Genomic DNA, 13,246 nt, shown 5'->3' on the forward strand with positions numbered 1-13,246 from the left:
TACAGTCACTGTAAAAAGTGTTGTGAATTAACTCAAGGTTTTGTCTACTTGTGTTAACCCTGGGGACATTTTCAGTACTCCTCCAAATGTTTGGCTTTGTGAAGACATGGGCTGTAGATTATAGAGAAATAAGCTCTCTGCTATAGATCATCAGGAAAAATTACCTGGAATGTTAGTAATAAGTATTTTTTGTTGTTGTTTTGCTCTGTACTCTAATAGTTTTCCAATTATTCCTTGAGTATAGAAATACAGAGATTTATATACACCAAGTCTCTCATTTATAAAGTGAGTTTTATAATACTTATGGCACAGGCTTGTCATAAGGATCAAATGTGAAAAATAGGAAAATACTTTGTAAAGAGTAAAACACTATGCACATCTAATTTAGCATTACCATTAGTAATTGCAATGCATCTGTAATAAAACACAGCTGAGGTAATGGTCCACACTGTTATTTGGCTTTTTCAAATCAGTCAAAAAGATTTCAAAGGTTAAAGGGACAGCGTATTGGCAGTTGCCTTCACTCTGCCCATCAGTACATCATCTTGTCAAGGATCTAGAAGAACCTTGGTGTATATCACATAGACTTGTTTTCATTAGTAAAGTGTTTGTTTTGGAAATCATCCCAGCTTTGAAACAATACTTCCATTAGCTGGGCACAGTACCTACAATTATCCATCTTATCTGCCCAGTGCCAAGTTATTCTATTTACTGCATCCCATTTACCTTGGTTGTTCTGAAAAGAGAAAAGTGAGGCATTGGCTCAACATATGAGAAGGTTTGTTTCATTGAATAAACATCTACAAATGAACTTTGGGTAGAAACTCCTGCAACAAGATATCATCAGGTACCATAAATGACAAGTCTAAAGGTGATGGAATTCCTCTGTCCCTGTATGGGAAAAATTCCGTTACATAAATATCTTAAAATTTATAAGGTATGAAGTAGCGTAGCTTCCATTTTTGTGTCTCGTTGGACACAAATCAAGAAAGTGAGGAGCAAGGTCAAAGCTAACTAGGGAACTAAGGAAAGAAAAATAAGCAGGGAGCTGAGTTCATCATCAACTACTGTTGAGAACCTGCCAGATGTCTGGCACTTTATTTTATCCTTAAGGGGAACTGAAGAGAAAGATTTGAAATCACCCTGACCCTAAAAAAGCATCCATTTCACTGAGAGTCATTTAAAGAAAACAATCGGGAGAAAGAATAATCAGAAATTGTAAGCAGATGGAAGAGGATATGCACAAAGAGAGAAATAAGCGTGGTTTGTGATTTAGTTACAAGTTATACTCAACACTGGGCATGCTTACAATGTGGACAATGTGGAAGCAATGAGAAGATCTCTAAGCGGATACATAGAGTTACCTCGAATTCAAAATATACTTTTTACGCAGGAAAAGGAGAATCAGAGGAAAAGGCTGGCTGTGCTCAAGTGAAGGAGAGGGTCCCTGGGTCCATGAACCCCACCTGTCTGGTGCTGACAGCAAGAACTTATCTTCAATATTCCAGGATGGTTGCATCAAGCTTTTATCCTCCGATGCCATAAAACATTCCAAACATGTAAGTTCCCTAATTAGATTCCATATTTATGAAACAAGCTTCTAATCATATTTATAATTTGGCATCCCATATGACACACATACTGGGAGAAAAGAAGCTGCCCAAAAGGGTCACTTTGCCCTGCTAGTGAGATTATTCATTGTAATGACAACAACAAATTGAAGTGTGTCCGTACGTACATACATGTGTTATGTTATACACAAATACACACATATATTCAACACGTATTTTTTAAGAGAAACACTTGCAAATCTGAATTTATAGCAAGGCAGATATCTAGATATTTGGGTAGAAGTTTGTATTCTAATAAAATTTTACCATGCTGTAAATTAGAACCTTGTAAATATCTTTATTGTGCTATCTGGTAGTATTGTTTATTTCTTCTGTTCAGTCTACATGTTTTGCTTAACTGCTGATGGTGCCTCATTCATCTTACCTGACTGCCCTGGGGGAGGGGCACCTGATGATCCTCGTGGTAGACAAAGAAACACAGTCAGAACTGCCGCTCTGTTCCCAGCACATGGTTCAATGGCTATTGGTTTGGGTGCTCCCTGAAAAAGAAAACCCATTCTAAATTTGCATAGTTTACATGACACTGCTATTTTACTTTTTTCCTACTATGCTTCAGGCAGCTAAAATGTTTATTCCTAGTGGTTGAAGGCAAACCATTTCTCATTTTTTAATAGTTCAATTGAATATTTTATTGTAGTAATATGTAGTTTTTTTGTAATGGTGGTCGTTTACATTTAGAAGACATTTTTCTTGGGGCATTATATATTAGCACATATTTTTGCAATTTTTGAAAAGTACTCATTGCTTTGTTCTATTTTTATCTTGGTTTTTTTTCTCTAATAGATTTTATTTTTTAAAGAAGTCTTAGGTTTACAGCAAAATTAAGAGGAAGCTACGGAGATTTTCCATAAACCCACTGCCCCCATGCATGCACAGCCTCCCCTATCATTAACATCCCCCACCAGAGTAGCACATGTGTACAAGCTGAGGAACCAACACTGACACATCTCTACCACCCGGAATACATAGTTTACATTAGAGTTCACTCTTGGTGTTGTACATTCTATGGGCTTGTCAAATGTATAATGACATGTATTTTTCATCATAGTATCATACAGAGCAGCTTTCCTGCCCTAAAAATCCTTTCTGTTCTGCCTATTCATCCCTCACCCCACCCCCAACCCCTGGAAACCACTGATCTTTTTACTGTCCCCATAGCTTTGCTTTTTCCAGAATGTCATATAGTTGAAATCATATAGTATTTAGCTTTTTCAGATTGACTTACTTCACTTAAAAATATGCATTTAATTTTCCTCCGTGTCTTTTTTTTATTGGAGTATAATTGCTTTACGATGTTGTGTTAGTTTCTGCTGCACAATGAATTGAATCAGCTCTATGCATACATATATCCCTTCTCTCCCTCGGACCTCCCTCCCCCTACCCCCATCCCACCCATCTAGGTCATCACAGAGCACCGAGGTGAGCTCCCTGTGCTATACAGCATGTTCCTACTAGCCATCTATTTTACACATGGTAATGTGTTTATGTCAAACCTAATCTCCCAATTCATCCCACCCTCCCCTTCCTCCCGTGTCCACAAGTCCGTTCTCTACATCTGCGTTTCTATTCCTGCCCTGCAAATAGGTTCATCTGTACTATCTTTTTACTGTCCCTGTAGTTTTGCCTTTTCCAGAATGTCATATAGTTGAAATCACATTGTACTCAGCTTTTTCAGGTTGACTTATTACACTTAAAAATACGCATTTAATGTTCCTCCGTGTCTTTTCATTGTTTGATAGCTCATTTATTTTTAGTGCTCCATAATATTCCATTATCTGGATGTACCATAGTTTATTTATCCATTCAGCTACTGAAGGACATCTTGATTGCTTCCAAATTTTGGCAATGATGAATAAAGCTGCTATAGACATCCACGTAGAAGTTTTTGCGTGGACATGAATTCTCAACTCCTTTGGGTAAATATTAAGGAGCATGATTGCTGCTGGATCATACGGTACCATGTGTCATTTTAACACTAAATCATGGCACATTGTAGATGTGCAACAGGCCTACATTTGAATAAATGAATGCAATTTTTTAAGGATTTTTTTTGATATGGACCATTTTTAAAGTCTTTATTGAATTTGTTACAATGAAACTGTTTTGGTTTTTTGGCCACGAGGCATGTGGGATCTTAGCTCCCTGACCAGGGATCGAACCCACACGCCCTGCATTGGAAGGCGAAGTCTTAACCACTGGACCGCCAGGAGAAGTCCCTGAATGCATTTTAGTATATTTGATATTTGATATGTCGTCTGTGAGCCACAAAGTTATGCAATTTCTGTTGCTTTTTTGCAACTGTTTCCTCTCACCAATGATAACAGTTTATCTACTCAAATTATCACAATCCAAAATATTCTGTTGACGTATCTTTTAAAAATTTTTTTCCAGTTTTATTGAGCTATAATTGACATACAGCAAGGCATATCTTTACTATCACTTCAGTGAAATACAAAAGTAATAATCACCCACCAATGCATTTGTATAAATAATATGACTTTAGAAATAAAATAGAGTAAATGAATATATGATAATGATTGTAACGGTAATGCTAGTATGTTATTAAATACTTACTATGAATTAGGTGTTCAAAATGCTTTACATATATTAACTTATTTAAATCTTACAACAACCCTGTAAGATGAGAACATGAAAGCAAGAAGTTAAAAAAACTTGCTCAAATTCACACAACTAGGAAGTAGCAGGGCTGGGATTTATACTCAGGTAGGCTGCTTCCTGAGTCCATGTTCTTAGCAACACAATGCAGTTTATCATATTGTGAATGTACAAAAAAATCATGCACCCACACACACAAACATAAACACATGTGCAAGCACATGTGTGTGAACATACACAATCCAGGCATACACATGTGAACAAAAACACACAGAGAATTTAGGTTTAAATACAACGTCACCTTTGAAACAATAGGAACATCATTTGGCTGAGGAATGGTGGTTTTGGCTATTTCACTCAAAAAGTACAGGTGAGACATGGTTGACTTAATCAAAGTAACATCTACACATAAAGGCAAAATTAAATGGAAGAAAAAATACCACTACTTTAATTATTAGAACAAATGATTTGCTTAGGCTTTTTTTTTTTTTTACTGATATTTGAATTTTTCAGAAGGAATACAGACATATGTAGTCATCCACCTAGAATATTTTAGAATATTGCCATTTCCAGAAAGTTTAATAAGGCATTAAAGATAAAATATGTTCCCTTTCATGTAAAACTTAGACTGAAATTTCTGGTGACAACGGTTTTATGTGGTTATAAAGGATTTCTCCTTTATAGCAGCATAAATCTCATGTTTTAAAATTATCCTCATACAGATACATTTTGGGAATTTTCAATATAAAGGTGAAAGTGGCCATGGTAGTAGAAGTAAAGGGCATAAAAATCTTCCAAGAAAATGCTGTAAGCAATGTTGCAATACTTGTATCAAGTTACAAGATCTATGGTTTTCCCCTTTAAAGCTTACATTTAATTTAACAGACTTATTTTTGAAAATGTTAAGCCAAAATCAGCATAAGTACATAGATATTCTCCAATGATGTAAATATTTAGAGAATAGGCTTGTCATATTCCAAGGCTAAAAGAAAAACACTATGAATGTTTTGAATCGTATTTCTAGGCTACTAAAATTTATCCTAATTTAATAAATGCAAAGTATATGTAAAGGTCAATTGGTTAAAATATACTAAAGGAAAATAAAATGAATTCAGGTTTAAATGATGGCGATATATTAGAAATACCCAAATCTCTTTTAATATACCTAAGAAATAATTTATCATTTCTACCATCAGGCAAGGTTTTCTTTGTCATTTTATTCATAAGCGCTCAACGGCACTACTCAAAATATCCAAAGCCACGTTAAAATACTTGCTTATAAAACTCAGAAAAGAAGAATTTCATGATTACAACAAAACAAAACAAACAAAACAAAACCACCAGTTGAGAAACAGTGGTTCTTGGTTTACGAGATTTAGAAAAACAAGACACAATTTGAGAGTACATCAGTTGATGAATAGCTAACATTTATTAAGTGCTTACAACATGCCTTGTGCATATTGTGTGTTGTCAGGCTACCTTTCCTGATGCTTTTAACACTAGAATAAAAGGTTTGTAAACATCAAATGCTGATGCGAAAAGCACCAATTGAGAGAAAAATTAGTGAAAAATAACTAAGTTTCAAGTAGAAAATGGCTTAATTATTTAATACTTTAAACTGAAGAGAGTCAGCAATGGATAGAGTATAGTAAGATATGTTGACCATGGGAAAGGAATTATGTTTGCATAAAAGCCACTTCTGTAAAATCTTCTTTAATATAATTCTCTCACTCTTAATTCTACTGCTATTGCACAGAAAACATTCAAAAATTTCATTATATTGATAAGCTCTATGAAAGGAGATTATAATCCTATTCTGAAATCAAATTGGCTTACAACTTTGTCTATTTTTAGCTATAAAATTTTCATAAAAGGATATTAGCAAAAATATGAATTATTCATTATGATAAAAATATTAGTGACTAGCACAGCTCTTTGACACTGCTGGCAGGAATTCATATAATGTAAAAAATTATTTCCAAAGACTGTGGCAAATATCACTTTCAATAAAGTATTTTAAATAAAAAAGAAAAACACTTTATAGCACTTGAATTTTGCAAGAGAAAATAGCAAAACCCCATGAATGATATTTCTGATACCTTGAGGTTTGTCAGTTGTTTAGCAATAAATACGTAACCATGAATCAAAATCATTTCACAATGACATAACATGTTCACTGAACTGTGCAATTTATCATGTATTTTCCATGGCTGCCTTTGAAAGAGATAAGGCATGGGTTTGTTTGCCCACGGCACTCAGCAAATGTGATTCACTTTTAGGCATTTTCATATTTGTTATACCGAAAGAAGCTGGCGTTAGACCGTGCCAGAAAATATCACTGACAGTTATGTAATTAGCAGTCCTTGTTTATTAAGCACATGGAGCTTTTACAAAAGACTTGTTTTGTTCACACTAGTGTTTTTCAAACTATTGTACTCATATCTTCAAGTTCTTGTTTTTTTGGAGCAACAATTCTATGTTAAACTCTTTTCATTTTTCAGCTATTAAAGACAAGCAAATTACCAGAGAAGCTCCTGGAATCATAAGGATTTTCAAGATTACAGTTCTTAAAACTCATAATAACATGTCCTAAAAAAGGAAGGCCACCATCTGAACCTGGGATCTAGCCTGGGAAGCTGCTGCTATAAGAATCACTGGATGTTTAGAAGATACCAACAGGCAAAGCTGGCTACTTGCTCCTTCCTCCAGTGGCCTTCTCAAAGAGTGAGTGAAGGAGTAGGTGGGTGACACTGGAAACTAACCCCAGCAGCTAAGGATTTAAGAGAATTATCTGATGTCCTTGGACTAGTCATTGCAATTTAAGTAGGGTTTTAGTTCAATGCTCTAGAACTCCAAACATTAGGAGGATGTTATTTCCCTTCTCAAAAAACTTTCAGTACTATGGAAAAGAATCTGAAAAACAGTATACACACACACACACACACACACACACACACACACACATATATAACTGAATCATTTTACTTTACACCTGAAACTTTGTAAACCAACTATACTGCATTAAAAAATAAAATGAAATAGAAAACAAAAGCAAAACTTTCAGTACTGCCTCAGTAGGGCTTGAAAACTCAAATCTCTTCAAGGAACAGCTAACATTTCTTAAGTGCTTACAATATGCCTTATGCTATGCCAAATGCTTACATGGGTTTAATTCTACCACAAGAGGTAGGGGCTATTCCCATTTCATAATTTGTGAAACTGAAGTTCAAAGAGTTTAAATAACATAACTAAGGTTGCACACCTAATAGGTGACCAAACCAGGATTTGGAAAACTACAGTCTATTTTCTGAGCTTGTATGCCTAACCGTTATGCATACTGTCTATAATAGGTAAGAAGACTGCCTTAACTTGCAGAATAAGACAATAAAAAGCGGTCGGCACCACAGTGAGCTGAAAAGTACAAGATTTATTTAAAACATTAAATCTCAAAAATTTTGCTGCCAAAAAAACATGCCTATGTGTCAAAAACGGGCTGAGAGCTGTCACTTTGTAAAATGGAGTCCAAGATGTCATTTCAGGGTTGCCAGGCTCTTGTGTCTCCCCACAAACTTCATCTTTTATTCTGCACAAGCTCCATGTTTTAGTCGAGGTAAGTGCTCACTCTTTAACGTCTGTGCCCAGGGCTTCCAGAATCTGTTCCTTCCTTCATTCATAATATTCCTACTGTCCAAGAGATCCTTCCTATAGGCCTCTAACTTTCCTAAAATTATATATCCCTCAAAGCCAACTCACACATGAAGCTTTCCCTGGTCTGAGGTATTTAGTCTCTCCCTCCTTAGTTCTTTAATTGTTACGGCCCTTTTCATTTTCCACCTTGAATGACACTTGGGCAACTGTCCTGTCTTCCCACTGGAACAAGCTCCTTGAGGGCAGGTCCAGTTTCTTATTCATGTCTATTGGCCCTGTACTTACTTGCTCTCTTTGAAAAGCCTAAGCATGGCACCTGTGTTACCTTTTGGGGACTGATGTTTCCCAATCTTTTACTACAGGTATTGATGTAATTGTTGTATTAGATTACAACATAGGAATCTATTAGATTCCTACTCTTCCAAGGCAGGTATCATATTGGATTCCTTTTTGCCTTACCTATAGCATCTAATGGAGTGCATTTTACACATGGTAAGTGAATGAATAAATGAAAGAATAAATGCAATTGTCACATGGTGAGATAACTGGGAGGTATGACTCAGTTTCTACCCACTCATCAAACGTATGAGTGGGTAGAAACTGAATTAAATTAAATTATGGATATTAAAGGGATAAAATAAAACACTGAAAAATAATATCAGCTAACATTTATTGAGTACTTACTAGGAACCAGGAGCTGTGCTAAGCACTTTATACGCATTATTGTGTTATTTTCTATTTTATACAGATGAGGGAATTGAAATTCAGAGAGGTCAGATAATATTCTCTGGGTAACACAGCTAGTGAGTGGCAGATCCAGGATTGGAACCGAGGTCTGTTTGATTCTAGTATCTTTATTCTTAACCACTATACAACACTGCTAAAAAATATAGCTTAAGAAGCCAAGGAGTCTCTCATTCTCTCAGCTTGACTATTAATAGGAGGAATATAAAAATTATATGCGTATACTTGCCCCATTTCTGAGCAGGGTTCAGAACACTTGAGTTCTAGGACCAGTTCTGCCAGTATCTAGTTGTGTGATCCTGGGCATATTACTGAATCAGTTTTCCCAACTGGAAAATGAACAAGTAGGCTGGATGATTTTGGGATCTCTTCAACATTCTGTGGCTCTGATTTATGGACAACCTCCAGAATGTGTGACATAACAATATCTAACACTTAGTCTAAGTACAGTGAAATTTGAAATTTCCAATCCTTAGTAATTTTTTTTCCTGTTCAAGTACTTTAAATGACACATCTAATTTTTAAAGCACATTATTATACCATATGATGAATACATCACATAATACTAAATGGCCACCACTGCATGCCAAAAAAGCAATTAGAAAATTGAATCAAGGAATTAAGGATTAATGTGGATATGTTATACCTGTCAGCAGTAATAAGTGTTTTGACAAGGACAGAATAAAGTCTGACAGTATGCACAAATACTAATCTGATATATGAGTGAAATATTAAAAATGCAAACAACTGCACATTAATCACTCTAACATTTCCCTATTAGAACACTTTTAATGCTATTCTTATCAGAATCCATTTATAATTAAAAATGAGTCTTTTTCAACAGCTTGCACAAGTTGGTATTTGCAGTTTAATGACTTTATATTGATATAAAATTTAGTTTTTAGTCACATTAGTAAAATAGAATTAATTTACTGAACATTGAATTAAGTCAGCCTGATGATTTGGCTCACAGCTGATGAACTGTGTTGATTCTATAGGATCAACAAATACCAAGACTCCAGATCTCAGAAACAGATTCTCTGATTTCGTTGTTTAGACTTGGGAAAAAACCAAAAGTGAAAATCATATTCTCTCCTTATTTACCATTTGCATGAAACGATAAAGGGAAAAACACATTAGCTAGCTTTATTATAACACATTATTCTCGCTAGGAGAATAATTCATATTAATAAAAGAAATTAAGCTGATGGACACTCTCAAAACCAGGGTTAAACTGCATTAGAAGAAAATTCAAAGAGAATAAAGTATTACATGTGGGAATAGGTAAAGGAATAAAACATAATATTCACAGAATTAGTATGCTGCTCCTGTAGTTTCAAAGGTATTTCTATCGTAAACTTAATTTTCATATCGTACCAAATACTTTTTCCTTTGTTGAAATGTCTCTACTTTCAATCTCTGTTCAAAATCTCTCACTACACACATATGCACACACACGCACACACACACTCACACACACACTCATATACACACATATTTAAGGTTTATATCTATAGTAAAATATATAGTTTAACTGAGTTTTGCTGTTATTTTAATTGTGTGGCACTGATTTGGGGAGTGAAGAGGCTGGATTGTGATAGCAGTTATTTTGCCACCTATTTTTTCACAGGTATTTAGGTCCCAGAAAATGAGGATAGTATCTCTTTTCGAGATATTATATAATCATGCTCTGCCCCTGAGTTGGTCAATACATATGCATGTTAATAGGAGATGACTTTGAACAGATTATCTTTAAAAGTTGATTCCTGATAGTATTTTTCAAAAATCTGAAATAGATTATCTATTAAATAATTGCCATAATTAGATTTTTTACAACCTGTAATTTTCTCCATAGCTCTGTGCAAAAAGCAACCTAACCATTATACTTCATATACTAATTTCAAAATTGGACTGTCCTTTTTGACCTCAAAAAATACTGCTAAGTATGAGAGACAAACGTGCCTCCCAAATCAACTGACTTCCCATCTTGCTTCAGCCACCCTGTGCTCTTGGTCATTTCAGCCACCTAGACTACTTGCCAATGTCTACCATTTCTGCAAGATCCAGCTCAAAACTCTCAGTCGGCAAGAAGCCATCCCAGGTCGTCCTAGGCCACTCCAGGACCTCCTCACTTTATTCTATCTCAATAATCAGGAGTAAGTTATTTTTCCTGTTGTAACCATTGAGAGGAAGTATAATGTAGTGATTAAGAGAACAACCTTTAGCAACCACTGCCTGGGTTCAAATCACATAACCTCTCTGTACCTCAAGTTTCTCAGCTGTAAAATGGAGCTAACAATACCTTCCTCATAGTGTTGTTATGAGGATTAAATGTTATATATTATATACATATAGGATGTATATTATATACAGATATACATATAGAATATATGTATTTTATGTATCTGTATGTGTATGTATATACACATACCCACATAGGTATATATATCACAGTACTTGGTAAAGGTCAGCTATTATTATTATTATGCTATTCTTCCCAGTTCCCACTTTGCTTTAGAATTATTTTCTGTTCCACTAAAGAATATGCTCAACTCAAAAGTAAGCTATTTGAAGGCAGGTACCATATTTTTAAAAGCTCTGTTAATGGTTTGAAATTAATTAATTAAGAAATTAAGCCTCCAAGGGAGAATTTTATTGACGGCTTATAGGGTGGGAAAAATCTGATCTCAATGCCAATTTTTCTCATTTTTGTTCTCTGCTTTTATCAAAGAGTCTGATCCGACGGTGAGCATTATGTGCTACATAGAGTAAACTTTTCCTGGCACCTAAGCTGTGTGTTCAATAAGTATTTCATGGATAAATGAGCATTTGATTTTTCTTTTCCAAATTGTGCACAAGGTAAATCTCTACATGTTATGACAAAAAGTTATAAAGAGAAGCTTCGTCTATAGCAGATGGATATAAACCAGCAGGAAAGTTAGAAAATCAGGATTTTGTTATTACCCTCCATGTTGGTCCTTTCCAAAACACATTATGTCGTAAATGCAAAATGTGACCTTAGTCATGCCGCTGATAGATCAATTCAATTTAAAACATAAATGTGTTAGGCCCCCTGCTGGCAACTGGGGGTAGAGCGCTACACAGGCACAGTGCCTGCCCTGGTAAAGCTTCCTTCAGGGCAGTCAGGCTGAGGGCAACTAAGACTATGTCAGAGCTAAATGTGCTCACAGAGTTATGCACAGAGCCCTGGGGGTGGGAGCGGAAGGAGGAGGAGGGACGAGTAGTTCTCATGGGGAAGGACGTTACCTTGCAGAGGATGACTAGGAGAATGAAGGATGGAGAGTTCTGGTAGCAGGAAAAGCATGGACCCAGAGGCATAAAGGCACATAGCTTGTTTAGGAAATTGCTAGAAGTTCATTGGGGATAGAGCCTCAGAAGTGTTGACTAGACAGGGATGAGAAGAGGTCAGAGAGGAGGCTGAGGTCCTCTGTGAAACAGGGCTCTCATTATCCCCTTCTCATTCTTCCTGGTCATGACTGACATTATCAGTACCTGCTTAGAAAGTTACAGATGCTCAGATGGAACCTGACAAGTGCAGAACATAGTGGGCCTCTGTGCAACCTTCACCAAGACATGCTGCAAATCATCCCAAATGGACATCAACAAACTTTTCTTTATCAGGAACTCACAGTGCTTTTTTATTAAACTATTGTTCAAATCTGTTATACCAAGTGAACATTAAATTAAAACATTTATTTCTGAAACTTCAATCATAAAACTAAATCAAGAAACTCTGTGAAAACTGTCAGCAGAAAAAATACAAGTCCAGACATGGCAATATTCTTAATGAGGAATCAAATGTTAATGGATCCAGCATAATAAATGACTTTCTGGTATGATTATTATGCCAATCACAGCCTATTATAAGTAACGAAAGCATGGACAAAACTCTGAATGAAAGATCTTATCTGACTGGTTACAAAAATATGTATATAATTAAAATACAGTAAAACCTACCTAGATGTCTAAGGGAATGAGTCATTCTGGATGACAGAGTTTTCCCAGAAAGTTGAACATTAACCCTATAAAGACTTTGCTATTTTAAGGTATATTTTTTAGTAAGTGTGAAATCTCTTTCAATACCCACTTCTCTGCTTCTCAACCAGACTCTAATATACTAAAGGTAATCTAGCATTGTCTCCATGTCCAGTGATCGCCCTTATGAATATCAACTTCCATAATATACTGAAGACACATGGAATTTCAAATGTATGTATGAATATGTACGTTATATGGATTAAAGACCTGAAACCATAAATCTCCTGAAAGAGAACACAGGTAGAGCACTCTTTGACATAAATCATAGCAATATTTTTTTTGGATCTGTCTCCTAAGGCAAAAGAAACAAAAGGAAAAATAAATAAATGGGACCTAATTAAACTTAAAAGCTTTTGCACAGCAAAGGAAACCACTGACAAAATGAAAAGACAACTGAATGGGAGAAAATATTTGCAAATGATATGACCAATAAGGGGTTAATATCCAAAATATATAAACAGCTCATACAACTCAATATAAAAAAAAATCTGATTAAAAAATGGGCAAAAGACCTGAGTAGACATTTTTCCAAAGAAGATATACGGATG

The 13,246-nt window shown here is 35.3% G+C and overlaps 1 protein-coding gene across 1 annotated transcript in view; it reads right to left on the reverse strand.

Moving 5' to 3' along the window:
- ATRNL1 (attractin like 1) overlaps positions 1–13,246 on the reverse strand; it is a 701,048-nt gene that overhangs the window by 108,532 nt on the left and 579,270 nt on the right. Inside the window, exon 28 of the mRNA XM_061191223.1 lies at positions 1,996–2,110. Within this exon, the coding sequence (XP_061047206.1) occupies positions 1,996–2,110 (115 nt within the window). The remainder of the gene's footprint in view (positions 1–1,995; positions 2,111–13,246) is intronic.

This window comes from Eubalaena glacialis, chromosome 1, assembly GCF_028564815.1.
Source record: "Eubalaena glacialis isolate mEubGla1 chromosome 1, mEubGla1.1.hap2.+ XY, whole genome shotgun sequence".
NCBI classification, from domain to species: domain Eukaryota; kingdom Metazoa; phylum Chordata; class Mammalia; order Artiodactyla; family Balaenidae; genus Eubalaena; species Eubalaena glacialis.